The following is a 24,422-nucleotide window of genomic DNA, read 5'->3' on the forward strand; positions in this document are numbered from 1 at the left end:
AGGAGCACTGCAATATATAAGGAAAATATTAATAGCCATAAAAGGAGAAATTGATAGTGACACAGTAAAAGTAAGGGACTTTAACAGATGATCCAGACACAAAATCAATAAGGAAACACAGACCTTGGATGATACATTAGACCAGATGGACTTCATTTATAGAACATTCCATCTAAAAGCAGCAGAATACACATTCTTTTCAAATGCACATGGAGCATTCTCCAGGAGTAATCACATGTTGGGCCACAAAGCAAGCCTTGGTAAATTTAAGAAAACTGAAATCATATCAAGCACCTTTTCTGACCACAATGCTGTGAGATTAGAAATCAACTACAAGAAAAACACTGTAAAAATGCAAATATATGGCAGCTAAACAATATGCTACTAAGCAACCAATGGATAACTGAAGAAATCAAAGAAATTAAAAAAATATCTAGAGACAAATCACAATGAAAACATCACCATCCAAAACCTATGAGACACAGCAAAAAAAAAAAAAACAGTTTTAAGAGGAAAGTTTATAGCAATTCAATCTTACCTCAGAAAACAAGAAAAACCCCAAATAAACAATCTAACCTTATTCCTGAAGCAACTAGAGAAAGAAGTAAAAACAAAACTCAAAAAGTTAGTAGACGGAAAGAAATCATAAAGATCAGAGCTGAAATAAATGAAATAGAGAAAACAGTAGAAAAGATCAATGAAACTAAAAGCTGATTCTTTGAAAAGATAAACAAAATTGATAAACTTTTAGCCAGCCTCATCATGAAAAAAAGGGAGAGGACTCAAATCAATGAATTTAGAAATATAAAAGGAGAAGTTACAATGGACACCACAGAAATACAGAAGGTCATAATAGACAGCTACAAGCAACTATGTGCCAATAAAATGGACAAGCAAGAAATGGGTGAATTCTCAGAAAGATGCAACCTTCCAAGACTGAACCAGGAAGAAATAGAAAATATGAACAGACTAATCATAAGCACTGAAATTGAAACTGTGATTTAAAAACTCCTGACAAACGAAAATCCAGGATCAAATGGCTTCACAGGCGAATTCTCTCAGATATTTTGAAAAGAGCTGACACCTATCTTCTGAAACTCTTCCAAAAAAATGCAAAGGAAGGAACACTCCCAAACTCTATCCATGAGGCCACCATCACCCTAATACAAAAACCAGACAAGATCAGACAAAGAAAGAAAATTGTAGGGTTGACATAGACACACTACTACATTTAAAATAGTGAACAAAGATCTGCTGTTAGCACAGGGAACACTGTTCAATATTCTGTAATAAATAGGAAAATAACTTCAAAAAGAATAAGTGAAAGTGAAGTCACTCAAGTCATGTCTGACTCTTCATGACCCTCTGGACTGTAGCCTGCCAGACTCCCCATCCATGAGATTTTCCAGGCAAGACTACTGGGGTGGGTTGCCATTTCCTTCTCCGGGGGAATCTTCTTGACCTGGGGATCGAACCCATTTCTCCTTCATTGCAGGCAGACTCTTTATTGTCTGAGCCACCAGGGAATCCAGATATATGTATAACTGAATCACCTTACTTACTATACACCTGAAACTAACACAATATTGTTAATCCACTGTAGTCCAAAATAAAATTTTTTAAAAAGGAAACAAACACACAAAAATAACAGAATTGCAGGAACTGTCATACCTAACCTATTTAGAGACTTGAATATACCTCTTCTTGAAAAATTATAGTTCAAGGAGACAAAAGAAGAAACAATATAATTCATTAGCATTTTAATATATGTATTCTTGTACATGAGCACAGAATAGTCTTTTCAAACACACATTTGTCTTGGATATATAGAAAACTATAAAACACTAATAAAAGAAATCAACGATGACACAAATAGTTGGGGAAATATACCATGTTCATGGCTCAGAAGAATCAATATAGTGAAAATGAGTATACTACCCAAAGCAATCTATAGATTCAATGCAATCCTTATCAAGCTACAAATGGTATTTTTCAGAGAACTAGAACAAATAATTTCACAATTTGTATGGAAATACAAAAACCTCGAATAGCCAAAGCAATCTTGAGAAAGAAGAATGGAACTGGAGGAATCAACCTATCTGACTTCAGACTATACTATAAAGCAACAGTCATCAAGACAGTATGGTACTGGCACAAAGACAGAAACATAGATCAGTGGAACCAAATAGAAAGCCCAGAGATAAATCCATGCACCTATGAACACCTTATCTTTGACAAAGGAGGCAGGAATATACAATGGAGAAGACAATCTCTTTAACAAGTGATGCTGGGACAACTGGTCAACCACTTTAAAAGAATGAAACTAGAACACTTTCTAACACCATACACAAAAATAAACTCAAAATGGATTAAAGATCTAAATGGAAGACCAGAGACTATAAAACTCCTAGAGGAGAACATAGGCAAAACACTTTCCGACATAAATCACAGCAGGATCCTCTATGCCCCAACCTCCTAGAATATTGGAAATGAAAGCAAAATAAACAAAAGAGACCTAATTAAAATTAAAAGCTTTTGCACAACAAAGGAAACTATAAGCAAGGTGAAAAGATAATATTCAGAATGGGAGAAAATAATAGCAAATGAAGCAACTGACAAAGAATTAATCTCAAAAATATACAAGCAACTCCTGCAGCTCAATTCCAGAAAAACAAGTGACCCAACCAAAAAATGGGCCAAAGAACTAAACAGACATTTCTCCAAAGAAGACATACAGATGGCTAACAAACACATGAAAAGATGCTCAACATCACTCATTATCAGAAAAATGCAAATCAAAACCACAATGAGGTACCATTTCATGACAGTTAGAATGGCTCCTATCAAAAAGTCTATGAACAATAAATGCTGAAGAGGGTGTGGAGAAAAGGGAACCCTCTTACACTGTTGGCGGGAATGCAAACTAGTACAGCCATTATGGAGAACAGTGTGGAGATTCCTTAAAAAACTAGAAATAGAATTGCCATATGACCCAGCAATCCCACTGCTGGGCAAACACACTGAGGAAACCAGAATTGAAAGAGACACGTGTACCCCAATGTCCATCGCAGCACTGTTTACACATGTCTTCCAGGACATGGAAGCAACCTAGATGTCCATTGGCAGATGAATGGATAAGAAAGCTATGGTACATATACACAATGGAATATTACTCAGCCGTTAAGAATGCATTTGAATCAGTTCTAATGTGATGGATGAAACTGGAGCCTATTATACAGAGTGAAGTAAGTCAGAAAGAAAAACACCAATACGGTATATTAATGCATATATATGGAATTTAGGAAGATGATAACGATGACCCTATATGTGAGACATCAAAGAGACACAGATGTAAAGAACAGACTTTTGGACTCTGTGGGAGAAGGTGAGGGTGGGATGATTTGAGAGAATGGCATTGAAACATGTATATTATCATATGTGAAATAGATCGTTCAGTCCAGGTTTGATGCATGAGACAAGGTGCTCAAGGCTAGTGCACTGGGATGACCCTGAGGGATGGGATGGGGAGGGAGGTGGGAAAGAGGGTCAAGATGGGGAACACATGTACATCCATGGCTGATTCATGTGAATGTATGGCAAAAACCACCACAATATTGTAAAGTAACTAGCCTCCAATTAAAAAGAAAAAGCAGAAATAGAGTCACAGAAAAAAAAAAAAAAGCTGAAACTAAATATCTCAAAAAAGTACCATAGATCATATTCATTCTCTACAAGTGGAAGTAAAAAAGGATTATCCAATCTTACATGTCTAGATTTTTTTTAGTAGTCAAAACTGAATAAAGTAAAAATACGAAACATTTAGACATGAGTGAAAATAAAAGCACTGTGTGCCAAAAAGAGAGAGAGAGAGAGAAGCAACTAAAATGAAACTTAGAGGAACAGTCATGGCTTCAAATGCATTTCTGGAGAAAAAGAAACCTAAAATTTCAAATAAGCTGTAAGCACAATACAGTTAAGACTAAAGCAAAAACAAATCAAATAGACAAACCTTTGACAACATGAAAGTCTCAAATGTTCTCATGAATTTAAAATTGGGATGTAACCTCTGATATACACACGTGCATGCTCAATTGTGTCCAACTCTTTGCAATCCTATGGATTGTAGCCTGCCGGGCTCCTCTGTCCATGGTATTCTCCAGGCAGGAATACTGGAGTAGGTTGCCATTTCCTCTTCCAGGGGATCTTCCTGACCCTGGGATTGAACTTGCATCTCTTGCAATTCCTGCATTGGCAGGCAGATTCTTTTACCACTGAGCTACCTGGGAAGCCTTGTAACCACAGATATAGATGCATACTATAAGTTTGTGGTTCTGAAACTTCTCTGTGCATCAGAAACACTTGGAGAGTTTATTAGTTTTCTGGGCCCTACGGTCAAAGTTCTTAACTCAGTAGGTTTGGGGTAAGCTCAAAAATTTTCTAAGCTATTTCCCACTGATGCTGCAGCTGCTTCTGGGCCCACACTTTGAAAACCATTGCTATAAACTGACTCATAACAATTATGAATTACCATATTTGGCTCATGAAGAAAAGACTCAACTAAACTAAGAAAAAAATTAATTTAAATCAAAATACTACTGTCACCTCCTAAAATAGGCACTAGGCTCAACATATTTCTACAGCTGAATACTTTATGGAGATCATTCTCATTTTATACAAAACATCTGGAGTATAGAAAAAGAAAAGTACCTGAATCAGTTTACAAAAGAGTTGCTTTGATATAGAAATTGAATAAAATTATATACCTCTGTCACTGAGTAACACAGATATAAAAGGATCAGCAAATTAAATCCAATATATCATGACCAAGCAGTATTTATTCCAGGAAAACAGGTTTGTTTTTTTTTTTATTGTGCCACTCATTAGAAATATATAAAGGATTAAAAAATCCTATGATTCTCTCAAGTATTAAAAAAAAACTTTAGTCAGGAAGAAACAGAAAATCTGAACAGACTAGTGAGTAGATTGAATCAGTAATGAAAAGTCTCTCAGGAAAGAATGGACCAAGAGCAGATAGCTTCACTGGTGAATTTTACCAGATATTTAAAGAAAAACACCAATCATTCTCAAACTCCTCCCAAAAATTTCAGAGGGGAGGAACACTCCCAAACTCATTTTATGAAGCCAGAGTTACCTTGTTACTAAAGCCCGAAAAAACTCTACAAGGAAACTACAGGCCAATATCCCAGATGAATATAGATGAACAAAAACAAATTTCTCAATAAAATACTAGTGAACCAAAGTAAGCATCACATTAAAAGGATTATTCACCATGATCAAGTAGGATTTATCCCTGGGATGTAATGATGGTTCTACACATACAAATCAGCCAAGTGATGCATCACATTAATAGAATGAAAGAAAAATATTATATGATCATCTGAATAGATGCAGTAAATCCATTTGACAAAACTGAACATTTGTTCATGATAAAAACCTCAATAAATTATGTATTAAAGCAATGTACCCCAATTTAATAAAGACCACATATGACAACCACAGCTAGCATCCTATTCAATGGTGAAAGGTTTAAAGCTTTTCCTCTAAGATCAAGAAAAAAGACAAAGGTATCACCACTCCTACTCAGGGTAATACTGGAAGTCCTAGACAGAGCAATCAGGCAAGAAATAAGTCATCCAAGGTGGAAAGGGATATGTAAAATTTTCTTTGTTTGCAGATGATGCAATTTGCAATAGTCAACAGGGACATGAGAAGGTGCTCAGCATCACTAATTGTCAGAGAAATGCAAACCAAAACCACAGTAAGATATCAGATTCTGCCTGTGAGAAGGGCGTTCATGAAAAAGGAACAACAGGAATAACAAATGCTGGCAAGGATGTGGAAAAGGAGTACTGTTGTGCACTGTTGCTGGGATTATAAATTGGTGCAGCCACAATGGAATAAAACAGTATGGAGGTCCCCCCCCCACCAAATTAAAAAAAAAAAAACTACTATATGATCCAGCAGAGAAAGCAATGGCACCCCACTCCAGTACTCTTGCCTGGAAAATCCCATGGACAGAGGAGCCTGGTGGGCTGCAGTCCATGGGGTCGCTACGAGTCAGACACAACTGAGCGATTTCACTTTCACTTTTCACTTTCATGCATTGGAGAAGGAAATGGCTACCCACTCCAGTGTTCTTGCCTGGAGAAACCCAGGGATGGGGGAGCCTGGTGGGCTGCCATCTCTGGGGTCGCACAGAGTCAGACACGACTGAAGTGACTTAGCAGCAGCAGCATCATATGATCCAGAAATTCACTTCTGGGGATATATCCAAAGGAAATGAATATACTAAAGAGAAATCTGCATACTCATGTTCACATTGGCCAAGATATGAAAACAACCTAAGCGTTCTTTGATGGATGAATGGATAAAGAAGTGTATGCATGGGTGTGTGTGTGTGTGAGTATATGTGTATAACAGTGTATCATTCATCCATAAAAAAGAAAGGAAATCTTGCCAATTGCGACAACATAGATGGATGCTGAGGGCATTATCCTAAGTGAAATAAGTCAGAGAAAGAAAATACCATATGGTCTGCTGCTGCTGCCACTGCTACTAAGTCACTTCAGTCGTGTCCAACTCTGTGCATATGGTCACTTGTATGTCTAATCTTCAACTCATGAAGAAATATTAATAGATGAAACTCGTAAACACAGGCAGGGTATCGACAATGGGAGAATTGAATGAAGGTGGTCAAAAGGTACAAACTTCCAGTTCAGAGATAAATAAATATTGAAGATATACAACACAATATAGTATATACTATACTATAGTTAACACTGTAGTATAGTAGATATGAAAGTGTTGAGAGAGTAAATCCTGAGAGTTCTCACAAGGAAAAAAAGCTTTTTTTCTATATGAGATGTTGGATGTAACCAAAAATTATTATGGTTATCATTTCACAGTATATAAGTCAAACTATTATGCTGTACACCTTAATCTTCTACAGTGTTATATGTCAATTATGTGTGTGTGTGCTCAGTTGCTCAGTCGTGTCCAAATCCATGCAGCCCCATGGACTGTAGCCTGCCAGGCTCTTCTGTCCATGGAATTTCCCAGGCAAGAATACTGGAATGGATTGCCATTTCCTCCTCCAGGGGATCTTCCTGATTCAGGGGTCAAACCCATGTCTCTTGTGTCTTCTGTATTGGCAGGCGGATTCTTTACTATTAGCACCACCTGGGAAGATCATGCCAATTATATGTCGGTTACATTTCAATAAAATTTGGGAAAATTCTGAAATAAAAGTAAGAGTAGGACCACAGGGAAAAGTAGAACTCATGATCAAAGAAGGAATCCTGTCTAACCTTGAGTAAGTCCTAGGCCCCTGAAACCTCGACTAGATTATAATGAAGCATGCCATTCTGTCTTGCTGGCTCAATAGCAAATACTGTCCGATGTGTGAGCCCTCTTGTCTGTCTTCAGTTGTCACTCAGTCGTGTCCAACTCTTTGAGACCCCATGGACTACAGCACGCCAGGCTTCCCTGTCCATCACCAACTCCTGGAGCTTGCTCATGTCCATCGAGTCGGTGATGCCATCCAACCATCTCATCCTGTCATCCCCTTCTCTTCCTGCCTTCAATCTTTCCCATCATCAGGGTCTTTTCCAATGAGTCACGTGGCCAAAATACTGCAGTTTCAGCTTCAGCATCAGTCCTTCTAGTGAATATTCAGGACTGATTTCCTTTAGGCTCGACTGCTTGGATCTCCTTGCAGTCCAAGGGACTCTCAAGAGTCTTCTCCAACACCACAGTTCAAAAGCATCAATTCTTTGGTGCTCAGCTTTCTTTATAGTTCAACTGACATCCACACATGACTACTGGAAAAACCATAGCTTTGACTAGATGGACCTTTGTCAGCAAAGTAATGTCTCTGCTTTTTAATATGCTGTCTAGGTTGGTCATAGCTTTTCTTCCAAGGAGCAAGCATCTTTTAATTTCATGGCTGCAGTCACCATCTGCAGTGGTTTTGGAGCCCAAGAAAATAAAATCTCTCACTGTTTCCATTGTTTCCGTATCTATTTGCCATGAAGTGATGGGACCTGATGCCATGATCTTTGTTTTTTGAATGTTGAGTTTTAAGCCAGCTTTTTCACTGTCCTCTTTCACTTTCATCAAGAGGCTCTTTAGTTCCTGTTCTCTTTCTGCCAGAAGGGTGGTGTCATCTGCGTTTCTGAGGTTCTTGATGTTTCTCCCAACAATCTTGATTCCAACTTGTGCTTCATCCAGCCTGGCATTTCTCATGATGTACTCTGCATATAAGTTAAATAAGCAGGGTGACAATATACAGCCTTGACATACTCCTTTCCTGATTTGGAACCAGTCTGCTGTTCCATGTCCAGTTCTAACTGTTGCCTCTTGACCTGCATACAGATTTCTCAAGAGCCAGGTGTGATAGTCTGGTATTCCCATCTTTTGAATTTTCCATGGTTTGTTGTGATCTACATAGTTAAAGGGTTTGGCATAATCAATAAAGCAGAAGTAGATGTTTTTCTACAGAAGTTGTCTGTCTTAGAAGACATTAACTCTATCTGTGCACTTCTCTGGTTCAAGCTCAGTTCATAAAGAATCTGCCTGTAATGCAGGAGACCCGGGTATGATTCCTGGGTCAGGAAGATACACTGGAGAAGGGATAGGCTACCTACTCCAGTATTCTTGGGCTTCCCTTGTGGCTCAGCTGGTAAAGAATCTGCCTGCAATGTGGGAGACCTGGGTTCGATCCCTGGGTTGGGAAGATCCCTTGGAGAAGGGAAAGGCTATCCACCATGCGGTCACAAAGAGTCAGACGCAACTGAGCAATTTTGACTTTCTGATTCAAGCTGTACCTTTTGTTCCCCTAGGAGCATTCATCCCTCGGTGTAATGAGGAGGGCTATTACAAAGCCACACAGTGCCATGGCAGCACAGGGCAGTGCTGGTGTGTGGATAAATATGGCAATGAGCTAGCCGGCTCCAGGAAACAGGGTGCTGTGAACTGTGGTGAGTAAGGCCTTCTCTACCTGCCCCTCAGTGACCTCTAGAGACTCGTAGGTACTCACTGTATGAGGATCTGGGCAGAAGAATCTCAAGAAGTCATCGTGGTCTACAGTGAGCAAGTTGACAATGGAGATACAGTAAACCTGGAATCACATGAGATGATGCATAGCTAGTTTTCTGAGTGGCAGGAGCTCACCATGATCATTGAACTGGATAGCAGTTTTTGACAGTCAGGGACTGGCTGCAGGCCAAGAGTGACTCTCAAGATAAACCTCCCTAGAATTCTGGAGCTTTTAACAGACTAAAGCTTGTGGTCCCTACCAGGTAGATGGGGATGCTCCCATGATCAGAAGGTAAACTGCATGGTTTTGCCCTATAGCTAAGGAGGTCGTGTGGCATAGCAGAATCTTACCTTCCATCTCTTCTTCCTCCTTTCAGAGGAGGAGCAGGAGACCTCGGGGGATTTTGGCAGCGGTGGCTCTGTGGTTCTGCTGGATGACCTGGAGGATGAGCAGGAGCTGGGACCCAAGGACAGACTGGGGAAGCCGCGGGTGCATGCCCGGGCAGTGACGGAGGATGACGAGGATGAGGACGACGACAAAGAGGATGAGGTCGGGTACATATGGTAGTTCCCACACGGAGGAGGACACGAGGTCTGCACAGAATTGCAAGTCACTTCCCGTTCCTGCATTTGTCTCTAAAACTCCACAGCACACAGCCTCTTCTTCATCATCGCCCTCTCCACCCAAGCTAGGGTTTTGGAAGACAACTCCTTGTTCCCGGATCATGCTGATTTTGCATACGGCATGTGGGAAGAAGGGTGTTGTGCTTTGTTTTTTAGACAGGGGAATGGCTGGCCGAATGAGAGCCTCCTTCCCTTCTGTGAGTTTTTTTTACAACAAGCATGTGATGTATGTGGGATTCTGACAGTGCAGGGAGCCCCCACCCTCTAAATGTCAAAGACCCTTTCCAGTCACCCACATGGGTGGTTATTACAGCATGGTTCCCGGCCTTACCGTGTCTAAGTGCTTTTCTTGTGTCCTGTAGATGTTGTGGAAAACACACCACACTGTACCTTTTCCCCCTGCCCAACCTACCCCCCGCCACCCCTGGTGTCTATTATTACAAACCAGTTTTTCACTTCACTTGATCTGGCTTCCTACAAATAACAGCCTTAATTCAGTCAAGAGTCCCTTTGGGGAATTGATTTTCTTTATTAAAAAAGGTATCTGAATACTTCTGTCTGTACGTGCATAAATAGGTAAGTATATACAGAAGACACTGTACACACCACTCTGAAAAAAAAGGGGGGGAGTTGGGTATCTATTAAAAAACTTTGAAAAACAATTACACATTTGTCAGCTTGTCTAGACCTGGATCGTCATTTCTGGAATAGCAAATCTGTATCAAAGTCCTTTTTTTTGCACTACCAGTTGGCACTTGTAGCCTACAGGCTGAGGAGGCTGCTTCCATCTGCGGCAGCAGAGCTACTGGAAGCCTCTTTGATTTGGATAAGCCTCTGTCTGCCTAAATCGCTTTCCTCACAGAAGCCATGAGACTCCCACGTGGGCAGCTTCACAAGCCATTGCTCTCATTTCAGCTCCAACCCCGCTTCGGGCTGTGGCAGTCCTGTCTGTGGCAGGCCCCTCTCTCCCCTACCTACTCAAGGGCTTTTTGTAAGGCATGTACACATATCCCCTGCTCTCTAAGAAGACAGTCTCCTTGCTGTTCCCTAGCAGAAGAAAATTTTGCATCCTTAATTCAATCTTTCAGTTTTGCCCCTATCTATCCACACATCATGATAAGGCTACAAAAGCTCTACAGATTTTCTTTGATCACTTAACATTTGTAAAGAATCTCAGATGGAGGCCCAGAAAGAACTTTATGACAGCACATGGGAAGCCAGGGTGGGATAAAGAGCTAATCCTGTGCTCATCCCCTCCCCCATACATGTGTCAAAGGACTCATGAAGAAAGCCCTTCACCGTTGCATTTCTTTGCCCTAAGTCAACTCCTGATTAGAATCCATCTCCAAATTTGGTAGGGCCATCATCTCTACAATCTTTAGGATTTCTCCCGATACAAGTACCAAAGAGTAGTCTTCCAAGTGGCCCCATTTAGTTCAGTATGGGCCTTAAGCTCCTGCCCCACCGGGTTTTCACCTTCCCCACCAGCCACCCAGCAAGGCTCTGTGGCCCACATTTGTTTTTCTTCCCTTCCTGCACTCCAGCCAGTCCATAAGGAGGCCACACAAACTCAGGCAAAAAATATATTCAGCCAAACTAGGATTATAGTGGCAGCTGACCAATCCCTAGCCCAAACTGACCATTTGTTTCTACTTTACCAGCTCACCTCAAACTAGTAATTTCAAATCCCTGCATTGGCCAGGCCCACTTGCCTTATCCCTGGAGTTGGCTCAGATGGGACATGAACTTACTTGATACACTGAACTTGTTCAGCCTGAAAGAAGTGAGACCAGCCAGGACCCTAGGTGTCAGGTGACCACAGGCAAGCTCTGTATTGGGATCTCAGCTCCATCACTCCGGTTTCAGTTTTTTCCCTCACTTGAACAAAACTCTGAGATGATAATTTATAAAAACAGGTGCTTAATTGCAGCTAAATTATAATCACGTATATAAAAGAATCGGGACATATTAAAAAATCTCAGTCTAGGCCATCAGAGAAAACCATTGTTATTGTCTCCTCTGAGCTTAGAAAAATGCACAAGAGAACAAATTAAAATCGACAAATTGGTTTCACTTAGAGAAACTTCTAGGAACAGAGTGAACCACTGATTTTAATTTGCCTAATTATCTTATGACAAGTGTCAAATTAAGATGACACTTAAAGATCCTTAGCATTAACTTAATGATGGAGAAGAGTGCTCACTAGTCAATTCCCAGGAAGGTAATGAGATGCTCATTTTCAGAGATATTCCAAGAAGATATTTTGATTCATTAAAATATTAAATAAAAAGCCCTCCTAAGACTGGAACCCAAAATCAATGGAACAACATTAATGCCACTTTTCATGCCTCACTTTGGTAAGACAGCATTAGTTTTTTTCAAAGATACTTTGCGTAAGTACTAAAGATGTGACTTTTTAGTTACTTAGTCCTTAGAAGAATTTTTTTCTGTTTTTTTTTTTGTAGGAGTCCTTTATATATTGACAAAGTATCCATCAAAATCTTGATTGAAAAATATAGTACTGTGATAATCATTCCCTTATTGGAGACAGGTATGGAGTTGAAACTTCAATAACTCATTTTTGGAACCTCCTTAGTGAATGGTTTTATTCTTATTCTATAAATGGTTCTTTTATTTGATACCATTTCCTTAGCATTTAAGTTAAGCCCCAGAATTTTATTCCACAATGGTTAGTTGTCTACCATATTAGTGTCTTTTTGTTTCCACCAACATTCTAGGCATGTTGTAGGCAAGGTAGGGAATACCTTCCTACTGAACCAGTTCTTCCTCCTTTATGACCATCTTCCCACACTCAGCAGTGAATGACAACGTGTCTGTCCAGGTCTGCCCCTCTCCTCCTCCCAGGATGCCATCTACAGTTTTGTTTTTAACCTTGACCACACTGTACAGTAACATCCAAGAGCCCTTTCTACAGTGGGTGGTTTTGGTCTTTTTATACCTTTTTCTCAAAGTCACTGTTGTCTGTCTCTGTTCCATGTGTAGCAATGTAATGAGAGCCCACCAACTCCTGAGTGTCAAGTTTGTTGTCCCTATTGTAGATGAAATAGTGAAGTAGAAAAACCTAGTAAATTCTGAATGCTTTCCCATGTAGACTTATCTGGAATGTGAACACGACTCTTTTGGTTAATAGTAAATGCTTAACTGTAGTCCTGAGTAGGTGCATTTGTTTGTCTCAATAAATTTTAATTTGTCTGCAATGTCTGAGCATTTGTACTTTGTTAGATTGCACATGCGCTCACCAGGCCATGTTCGAACATCATCTCTGCGGAAGGGTTGGGCAAGTCAAGGGGGTAACTAAATGCAAGGCTCTCTGTTAAGGCTTCTGTATGCGGGGGAGGCCAACCACGAGGGGGTACAGCCTGTCCTGACCCTCTCAGAACACCCTGGCACACCAAGCCCTGTGCCCACTCAGCCTAGAATCTTGGCACCAGTCCTCCTTTTTGCTGCTTTCTTCTTTCTCAAGCTGCAACTTTGTTACTTCATCCTTATCCATCAGATTTCATTGCTGTCATCCTGTTTACAAGCTGAAGCTTTTTCAGTTCTTATTCCTTCCCTCCCTAGTCAGTTCTTCTCCAATTCTCTTGGGAGAAAAGAAACAAAACCCAAAAAACTTCACAGGGACTCTGAGTTTTCCTCAGTTCATGGATTAATACACCATATGCTTGTCAAACATCAGAAAACACCCAATCGGAACAGAAATTATTTCCTTTCCACCTTATCCACATGAAGGCCAATGTATCTATGACTTAATTATACCCTGAGTGAGTAATTTCAGCACCAACTGAGGTAGAAACTATCTTATGAATAATTCTAATCCTTTACCCAATGGACCGTATTTTACAGACAATTTAGAGATTGACAGTTCATGGAAAGGTGCTTCATAAATCCACAAAATAACTAATGTCAGGAGAACAATGACCAATATGAAGCCTCTGGGGTAAGTACAGGGTACATTAAAGAGTAGCTGGCATTGGTGGACACTCCTGAAATTCCTCTTAACAGCAGATTTATAGTCAAGCCCCACATTTCTCCTCAAGTTGTGCCTTCATGTAATCCACTTTAGTCTGTTAAAAAGGCCAGGACCAAAGGAATACTAATTATATAGTGTGAGTGAAAAGGTCCCAGCACCTCTCAAAATTCTGGGTTGGTTGTGAGATTTACTTTGATAAATTGATTTAAGAAAAGGGGAAGATTTCAAAATTAATTCATTCAACTAGAAGTATATGGATTAGGAGATTTATAAATCTATAGATTAATATGTGTTTGATGGATGAATGCCATTATGAGCAGGCACCACATTCAGTGCTAGGAATATAGAACTGAATAAGACCTCGAGGGTCCTTCTCCGTACAGTTGCCTCCTTATAAAAGACAAATAACTGCTACAGGATGGGTTGATAGATATCACAGTTGACACCAAGGTCTACTCCAGCCTTGTCAAAACATGCCTTTCTTGGTTTCCCATATCCATCAATCCCTGAATTTAATCCTACCTCTCTGGCTATTCCTCTTAGGTCTCCTGTATATCCTTTTGTTCAGCCAGTTCTGTTCATACAGGTGTTCCTCTCATCTGTGTTCTCAGCCCATTTCTCTTCAACTCTACATGCTTTCTCTAGGCAGTCTTATCTACATCAGTGTTTTCAACCAACTTCCTCCACTTGGAAAAGCCCCAATCTATGTTTCAAGTGCAGCTTCTGACTCTGCACCATTTTGAAAAAACAAAACCACCTGGAATTTAGATCATTCTACTCAAATTTCCCATTAACCCCTCAATTTCAAACCTTAAAACATCAAAATGATAGAGTGAAATATAGAGTGAATATGCATTGACAATAGGAGTCAGCAAGGTTTTAAAAAAAACAACAAAAAAAACAGTTCCTAGCAAACATGAGCCATTAAGGAATAGATTGATAAATTTTCCTCCATCAAAATTAATAGCATGCCATGAACAAATTTAAAAGATAAACAGAAGACTAAAGATATTGAGGACATAAAACAGATGAAGGATTAGGACATAAAACGTTTTAACTTCTACGAATCCATAAGAAAAATATAATTCAACAGACTAATGGGGAAAGATAAAAGCAAGTGAGCCATAGAAGACACACAGATGGCAAAGAAACCATGCCTAACCTCACTCGTGATCAGAGAAATACAAATTAAAGCAATGATCTCTCAGTTTCACTCAGAGAAAAATCATGATCATGTCACATGTTGTTGAAAATGTAGTATAAGGAACACTCTCCGACACTGTACAGTCAGATCAGCCACTGGAGAGCAGTTTGGAAATAGCCATATAAGTAAGAGTAAATATCCTAAGACTGAATAATTCCGCTTCTCAGAAATTACTCCTAGAGGGAAAAAACCACACTAATTTACAAAGATATACATAGAATGTATGTATATCCATTATTGTATCATCTGTTAGGACAGGAAATTTGATACAAAACTAAGTATCAGTGGACATATTGGGCAACTTTATGCTCTGGAATATTATAACAGCAGTCAAACATAATGAAGTAATTCATACACACTGACTTAGCAGAACTTCTAAAACATCTGTTGTATGAACAAAAAATCAAGTGATAATAGAGTATGAAATACATAAGTTAGATATCTATAAGGTGACACTATCTACATTTTCCAAGTAAATATAAAAATACACAGAGTCTGAAAGGACACACACCAAGCTGGTAGCAGTGGTGACCTCTGAGAAAAGATTGGGATTTGGTCTGATCAGCCTCATCTATGTTTCATTTTTGTTTTTTATCATGAAAACAATATACTTTGTATTGTATGATTTTTAAATAACTCACTAGCTTCTTCCTCTTCAGATTTCTCCTCTTATACTCCTTGACTTCAAGAATGGCACCACCATCTACAGCTCTCTCCCCAGCTCCCAATCTGTACTAAGTCACCGAATTCTGTCAATTCTTCTTTCTAAATATCTCTTCCTCTATCTCACCACCATCATGGTTCTTTCCACCATCGTCTTTCTCAACTGTCTTAGAAATTTTTAAACCAGTGACCATGCTTTATTCTTTACCAGCTCCAATACATTCTATATGCTGCTGCTGCCAGAGTAATTTATTCTCAAAGGCAAATCTGATCATGTCATTGCTCTACTTAATTCTCAAGGTTTCTCATCACTGTCAGGACCAAATCTAAATTACTTGGCTTGGCAAATACACTCGTTTGTAACTGATCCCTTTGTACCTCTTGGTCTTTTTGCACTCCTCGCTGTTTGAGTTCTAATTTTTTCCCCAAGCACCTCCACCATTCTCAAGCTTCTGTTTGTGTTCCTGATAATTTTTTTTTTACCAGAACAGCCTAGGAGTCTCAGATCAATTATTACTGCTCTAGCAACCCTTCCTAACTACTCTAAGAATTACCAAGCACTCCTCCCCTTTTCTCTAGAACCTTGTGTGTATCTCCAAACAAGTGCTTGGTAACTGCAATGTATAATTCTCCCTTCAAAAGCCAGAGATAAAACAAAATTGTGAACTAAGAAGCTCTAAGCCATCATTCCTCCACAGAGACATCAAAACCAACCCAAAACTGGCTAAGATAACCTTATAGAGAACTCTATTAAGTGATTAAAGACCAAGTGAACACCTAATCAATAAAAACCCACATTCAAAATGGTAGTAAATTCGATGGTATTTTACTTGCCCTGAACACATTGCTTCCCCAGTGCAAATGGTCTTAATCTGGAGGAGGTGGCAGCAAAGTTCCTAATTCTATCCCATGAACCAGAAGGAACAAAAAAGACCTTTTTTGCAATATCCTAACCAGTTAATATCTGGGAGCTTTCTAAAGGACAGGGCTCTGTTATGCCTAACTCAAAGCTCAAAGGTAGGGAGAGACAGCTAGCACTGCTCATGAAAGCTGCAGAGTACTACAGACCTGCAGATGCCTGGGGCAGAACAGCACGGGTAAAGGAGTACAATAGGCCATCTAAGGCTCTGACGAGAACCTGAAGTAGACTCTTTGGGAAATTAAGACTTTTTAAGGTAACTGAGTGAGAGATATGAGTTCGATCCTTTGATGGGGAAGATCCCCTGGAAAAGTGCATGCCAACCAACTCCAGTATTCTTGCCTGGAGAATCCCATCAACAGAGAAGCCTGGCAGGCTGCAGTCCATGGGGTCGCACAGAGTCGGACTGCTGGCTGCTGCTGCTAAGTCGCTTCAGTCGTGTCTGACTCTGTGCAACCTCATAGACGGCAGCCCACCAGGCTCCCCCATCCCTGGGATTCTCCAGGCAAGAACACTGGAGTGGGTTGCCATTTCCTTCTCCAGTGCATGAAAGTGAAAAGGGAAAGTGAAGTCGCTCAGAGTCAGACAAGACTGAAGCAGCTTAGCACATAGTGTACATAGGAGAGTCAAAAAAGGCTGCCCTCAGGCCCAAGCAACATGCATGCTCAGCCAGGACACATGAGGAAAGCTTACATTTTCACTCTGGACTGATCTCAAGCTTCAGATCAGACCAGCTAATTGCTGAAAGACTTCTCTGGTACAGGACTGGTATGCAAAGTCTGAGAAAGGTGGATGTTTTTTCAAATGCCCTATTTTACATAAGGTACACAAACTACCAGGAAAACATGCCCCATTCAAAGGAACAAAATAAAGTAGCAGAAATCATCCCTGAAGAAGCACAGGTAATGGACTTTAAAACAACTGTTATAAACATATTCAAAATACTAAAAGAAAACATGAACAAAAAACTAGTGAAACCCAGGAAAATGATAAGAGAACAAAATAAGAATATGAACAAAGACAAAATTTGTATTAAAAAATAGAATTTCTGGTGCTGAAAAATAGCACTGAATACAACATTTCAATGGAAAGGTTTGACAGCAGATTTGAGCAGGCATAAAAAAAATTAATGAAAAATATCAAATCAGGACATTTGATGTCATCAAGTCTGAGGAGTAGGAAAAAAACAAAGTGAAAAGAGCCTAAGAGATTTATGAAATCCCATAAAGTAGAACAGTATATGGAGAAAGCAATGGCAACCCACTCCAGTACCCTTGCCTGGAAAAATCCCAGGGACAGAGGAGCCTAGTGGGCTGCCGTCTATGGGATCACACAGAGTCAGACACGACTGAAGCAATTTAGCAGCAGAAGCAGCAGCAGACCAGTATATACATTATATAAATCCCCAAAGGATAAGAGAAAAAGTACTGGAGAGATTATTTGAAAAAATATTAGATGAAAATGTCCTAAATTGAAGGAAAGACATGAATTTACACATCCAAGCAGCTCAATGGACCGGAAGTAGGGTAAATCCACACACCAAGAGACACACCAAGACACATCATAAACTACGGAAAGGGAATCTTAAAAACAATAAGAGAACAGTGACTCATCATATACATATTAGCCTCTGTAAGACTACCATCCAATTTCCCAGCAAGAAACCTTGGAGGCCAGAAGATGTGGAATGAAATTATTTTAACTGATGAAAGAAAAAAAAAAAACAACATAGCAATGAAGAACTCTACAATCAGTAAAAATATCTTTCAAGAAATTAAGATACTCTCAGATAAACCAAAGCTGAAGGAATTTATTACCACTAAAACTGTCCTATCAGTTCAGTTCAGTCACTCAGTCATGTCCAACTCTTTGCGACCCCATGAATTGCCACACGCCAGGCCTCCCTGTCTATCACCAACTCCTGGAGTTTACTCAAACTCACGTCCATCGAGTTGGTGATGCCATCCAACCATCTCATCCTCTGTCATCACCTTCTCCTCCTGCCCCCAATCCCCCCTAGCATCAGGGTCTTTACCAATGAGTCAACTCTTCGCATGAGGTGGCCAAAGTACTGGAGTTTCAGCTTTAGCGTCATTCCTTCCAAAGAACACCCAGGACCAATCTCCTTCAGAATAGACTGGTTGGATCTCCTTGCAGTCCAAGGGACTCTCAAGGGTCTTCTCTAACACCACAGTTCAAAAGCATCAATTCCAAGAAAAGATAAATGGAGTCCTTCAGATTGAAATGAAAGGAAGCTAGATGGTAACTCAAAACCAAAACTTTCTAGTAAAAGGTAAATGCATGGTCAAATAGTTTTTAAAAGTATTCTTGTAATTTTGGTTTTTAGCAGTTTAAAAGGCAAATACATAAAAATCATTATAAATCTATGTAACTGGGTACACAATATAAAAGGATGTAATTTGCAATACTTCTCTGGTGGCTCAGACGGTAAAAGCATCTGCCTACAAAGCGGGAGACCCAGGTTCGATCCCTGGGATGGGAAGATCCTCTGGAGAAGGAAATGGCAACACACTCCAGTATTCTTGCCTGGAAAATCCCATGATGGAGGAGCCTGGCAGGCTATAGTCCATGGGGTTGCAAAGAGTCGGACACGACTGAGCAACTTCACAACAACAACAAATTTGCAATATGAATGAGAAAAGGGGGAGGAAAGAAGCTATAAAAGGGTAAAGTTTTGTATGCAAGTGAACTTCAGTTGTTATCAACTTAAAACAATTTTATAATTTTAGGATGTTATATGTAAGGCATATAGTAATAAAATATTCATAGAATTTCAAAAAAGGAAATAACAAAACAATGAACTAAACCCAAAGAAAGTAACAGTGGAAGAAATAAGGGACAAAAAAGCTATAAAACATGCAGAAAAGAAACAGCAAAATGTCAAAAGTAAGTCTTTCTCTATTAATAATATAAGTGTAAATGGATTAAATTCCTCAGTCAAAAGGCATAGACTAGCAGAATGGATTAAAAAAAAGAAAAAAAAAACCCCACGATCCACCTGTATGTTGTCTATAAGAGACTCACTTTAGATAAAGGGCAAAAATAGTTTGAAATTGAAAGGATGGGAAATGGTATTTCATGAAAGCAGTATTTAAAGCAGACAAAGAGTGGCTATACAAATATCAGACAAAATTGACTTTAAGTCAAAAACTCTTACAAGAGACAAAGAATAGTATTATGTATGATAAAAGGGTCAGTTCACCAAAAAGACATAACAAAGACACATATGCAACAAACCATAATCACAGAAAACTAACCAATCTGATCGCATGGACCACAGCCTTGTCTAACTCAATGAAACTAAGCCATGCCATGTGGGGCCACCCAAGATGGATGGGTCATGGTGGAGAGGTCTGACAAAACATGGTCCACTGGAGAAGGGAATGGCAAACCACCTCAGTATTCTTGCCTTGAGAACCCCATGAACAGCATGAAAAGGCAATATGAGAGGATACTGAAAGAGGAACTCCCCAGATTGGTACATGTCCAATATGCTACTGGAGATCATTGGAGAAATAACTCCAGAAAGAATGAAGAGATGGAGCCAAAGCAAAAACAATACCCAGTTGTGGATGTGACTAGTGATAGAGGCAAGGTCCGATGCTGTAAAGAGCAAAATTGCATAGGAACCTGGAATGTTAGGTCCGTGAATCAAGGCAAACTAGAAGTTGTCAAACAGGAGATGGCAAGAGTGAATGTTGACATTCTAGGAATCAGCAAACTAAAATGGACTGGAATGGGTGAATTTAACTCAGATGACCATTATATCTACTACTGTGGGCAGGAATCCCTCAGAAGAAATGGAGTAGCCATCATGGTCAACAAAAGAGTCCAAAATGCAGTACTTGGATGCAATCTCAAAAATGACAGAATGATCTCTATTCATTTCCAAGGCAAACCATTCAATATCACAGTAATCCAAGCCTATGCCCCAACCAGTAATGCTGAAGAAGCTGAAGTTGAATGGTTCTATGAAGACCTACAAGACCTTTTAGAACTAACACCCAAAAAAGATGTCCTTTTCATTATAGGGGACTGGAATGCAAAAGTAAGAAGTCAAGAAACACCTGGAGTAACAGGCAAATTTGGCCTTGGAATACGGAATGAAGCAGGGCAAAGACTAATAGAGTTTTGCCAAGATAATGCACTGGTCATAGCAAACACCCTCTTCCAACAACACAAGAGAAGACTCTACACATGGACATCACCAGATGGTCAACACCGAAATCAGATTGATTATATTCTATCCAGCCAAAGATGGAGAAGCTCTATACAGTCAGCAAAAACAAGACCAGGAGCTGACTGTGGCTCAGACCATGAACTCCTTGTTGCCAAATTCAGACTTAAATTGAAGAAAGTAGGGAAAACCACTAGACCATTCAGGTATGATCTAAATCAAATTCCTTATGATTATACAGTGGAAGTGAGAAATAGATTTAAGGGACTAGATTTGATAGAGTGCCTGATGAACTATGGATGGACGTCCATGACATTTTACAGGAGACAGGAATCAAGACCACCCCCACGGAAAAGAAATGCAAAAAAGCAAAATGGCTGTCTGAAGAGGCCTTACAAATACCTGTGAAAAGAAGAGAAGTAAACAGCAAAGGAGAAAAGGAAAGATATAAGCATCTGAATGCAGAGTTCCAAAGAATAGCAAGGAGAGATAAAAAAGCCTTTCTCAGCGATCAATGCAAAGAAATAGAGGAAAAGAACAGAATGGCAAAGACTAGAGATCTCTTCAAGAAAATTAGAGCTACCAAGGGAACATTTCTGCAAAGATGGGATTGATAAAGGACAGAAATGGTATGGACCTAACAGAAGCAGAAGTTATTAAGAAGAGGTGGCAAGAATACACAGAAGAACAGTACAAAAAAGATCTTTATGACCCAGATAATCACGATGGTGTGATCACTCACCTAGAGCCAGACATCCTGGAATGTGAAGTCAAGTGGGCCTTAGAAAGCATCACTACGAACAAAGCTAGTGGAGGTGATGGAATTCCAGTAGAGCTATTTCAAATCCTGAAAGATGATGCTGTGAAAGTGCTGCACTCAACATGTCAGCAAATTTGGAAAACTCAGCAGTGGCCACAGGACTGGAAAAGGTCCGTTTTCATTCCAATCCCAAAGAGGGGCAATTCCAAAGAATGCTCAAACTACCGCACAACTGCACTCATCTCACCTGCTAGTAAAGTAATGCTCAAAATTCTCCAAGTCAGGCTTCAGCAATACGTGAACTGTGAACTTCCAGATGTTCAAGCTGGTTTTAGAAAAGGCAAAGGAATCAGATATCAAATTGCCAACATCCACTGGATTGTGGAAAAAGGAAGGGAGTTGAGAAAAGCATCTATTTCTGCTTTATTGACTATGCCAAAGCCTTTGACTGTGTGGATCACAATAAACTGTGGACAATTCTGAAAGAGATGGGAATACCAGACCACCTGACCTGCCTCTTGAGAAACCTATATGCAGGTCAGGAAGCAACAGTTAGAACTGGACATGGAACAACAGACTGGTTCCAAATAGGAAAAGGAGTATGTCAGGGCTGAATACTGTCACCCTGCTTATTTAACTTCTATGCAGAGTACATCATGAGAAACTCTGGGCTGGAAGAAACACAAGCTGGAATCAAGATTGCTGGGAGAAATATCAATAACCTCAGATATGCAGATGACACCACCACTCTTATGGCAGAAAGTGAAGAACTAAAGAGCCTCTTGATGAAAGTGAAAGAGGAGAGTGAAAAAGTTGGCTTAAAGCTCAACATTCAGAAAATGAAGATCACGGCATCTGGTCCCATCACTTCATGGGAAATAGATGGGGAAACAGTGGAAACAGTGTCAGACTTTATTTTTTGGGGGTCCAAAATCACTGCAGATGGTGATTGCAGCCATGAAATTAGAAGATGCTTACTCCTTGGAAGGAAAGTTATGACCAACCTAGATAGCATATTCAAAAGCAGAGACATTACTTTGCCGACTAAGGTCTGTCTAATCAAAGCTATGGCTTTTCCAGTAGTCATGTATGGATGTGAGAGTTGGTCTGTGAAGAAAGCTGAGCACCGAAGTAATTGATGCTTTTGAACTGTGGTGTTGGAGAAGACTCTTGAGAGTCCCTTGGACTGCAAGGAGATCCAACCAGTCCATTCTAAAGGAGATTGGTCCTGGGTGTTCATTGGAAGGACTGATGCTAAAGCTGAAACTCCAATACTCTGGCCACCTCATGTGAACAGTTGACTCATTGGAAAAGACTCTGATGCTTGGAGGGATTTGGGGCAGGAGGAGAAAGGGACAACAGAAGATGAGATGGCTGGATGGCATCACCAACTCAATGGACATGAGTCTGAGTAAACTCTGGGCATTGGTGATGGACAGGGAGGCCTGGCATGCTGCAATTCATGGGGATGCAAAGAGTTGGACACGATTGAGCGACTGAACTGAACTGAACTGATGCAACAAAAGGATAAGTAAATGGCAACCCACTCCAGTACTCTTGCCTGTAGAATTCCATGGACAGAGAAGCCTGGTGAGCTGCAGTCCATGGGGTCACAAAGAGTAGGACGCTACTGAAATGACTTAGCAGCAGCAGAGCATGCAACAATAACTACTATTACAAAATATAAATATTGTCCATATATCAAAATATTGTTATCACTACTAGCCATTGAGCTATCTATAGATTCAACACAGTTCCTATCAGTATCCCAATGATGTTTATTGAAAGAACAGAAAAATCGATCCACAAATTTATATGAAATCTCAAGAGACCCTAGATAGTCAAAATAATCTTTAAAAAGAACAAAGTTGCAAGATTTGTATTTTCTTGATTTCAAATCTTATTACAAAGCTATGGTTATCAAAATTATGAGGTCATGGCATAAAGACAGACATTTAGACTAATAGAAATGGAGTAGAGCAGCCAGAAATAAACCCTTGCAAATATGGGGAAATGATTTTCAATGAGGGTGCTAATATCACTGAATGCGTAAAGGACAGTATTTTCAACAAACAATTCTGGGAAAACTGGGTATCCACATACAAAACAATTAAGCTAAACCCTTTATTTATACCATATACAAAAATTGACTCAAAGTAGATCAAAGGCCTAAATGTAAGAGCTAAAACTCTAAAACTCTTAGAATAGAACATAGGAAGATAGCTTAATGACACTGAATTTGGCAATGATTTCTTAGATACAACACCAAAAAGCACAGGCCATGAGAGAAAAAGATAAGTTGGACTTCATCAAAACTTAAAGATTTATGCATCAAAGAACACTATCAAGATAATGAATCAGAGAAAACACATGCAGTCATATATCTGATGAGAGAATAATACCCAGAATTTATAAAGAATGCTTACAAGTCAACAACAAAAGAACCCAGTTTAAAAATGAGCAAAAGGATCGATTAGACACTTTCCAAAGAATATATACATATGACCATTAAGCCCATGAAAAGTGGCTCAAACACTGGTAATAATTAGGGCAATGCAGTTCAAAACCACAATGAGATACCATTTTATACTGTTTAGGATGGCTATTATCAAAAAGTAATAATAAGTGCTGGGAAAGATGTAGAGAGATGGAAAGTCTCCTTCATTGCTGGTGGGAATGTAAAATGCTGCAACCACTTTGGAAGATACTATGGCAACTTCTTAGAAAGTTAAACACAGAATTACCATGTGATCCAGCTATTTCACTCCTAGGTATATACCCCCAAGGAACTGAAAACAAGAATTTGAACAGCTACTTGTACAACGTTCATTGCAGCATTATTCACAATAGCCGAGAGATAACAATCTCAGTGTCCATCAGTACATGAATGAATGGGTAAAGAAAATGTGCAAATTCTGATACATGCTATGACTTAGATGGACCTCAACAGTGTTATACTAAATGAAATAAATCAAACACAAAGGGACAAATATTGTGAGATTCCAT

The 24,422-nt window shown here is 39.6% G+C and overlaps 1 protein-coding gene across 2 annotated transcripts in view; it reads left to right on the plus strand.

Annotated features, from left to right (window-relative positions):
- The window catches only part of SPOCK1 (SPARC/osteonectin, cwcv and kazal like domains proteoglycan 1), a 589,026-nt gene extending 576,127 nt beyond the window's left edge, over positions 1-12,899 (plus strand). For both annotated transcript variants that reach the window (XM_018050345.1, XM_018050346.1), the window contains 2 exons: positions 8,862-8,999; positions 9,435-12,899. In XM_018050345.1, the coding sequence (XP_017905834.1) occupies positions 8,862-8,999; positions 9,435-9,625 (329 nt within the window). In that variant the 3' untranslated portion in view covers positions 9,626-12,899. The remainder of the gene's footprint in view (positions 1-8,861; positions 9,000-9,434) is intronic.

This window comes from Capra hircus, chromosome 7, assembly GCF_001704415.2.
Source record: "Capra hircus breed San Clemente chromosome 7, ASM170441v1, whole genome shotgun sequence".
Lineage (NCBI taxonomy): Eukaryota > Metazoa > Chordata > Mammalia > Artiodactyla > Bovidae > Capra > Capra hircus.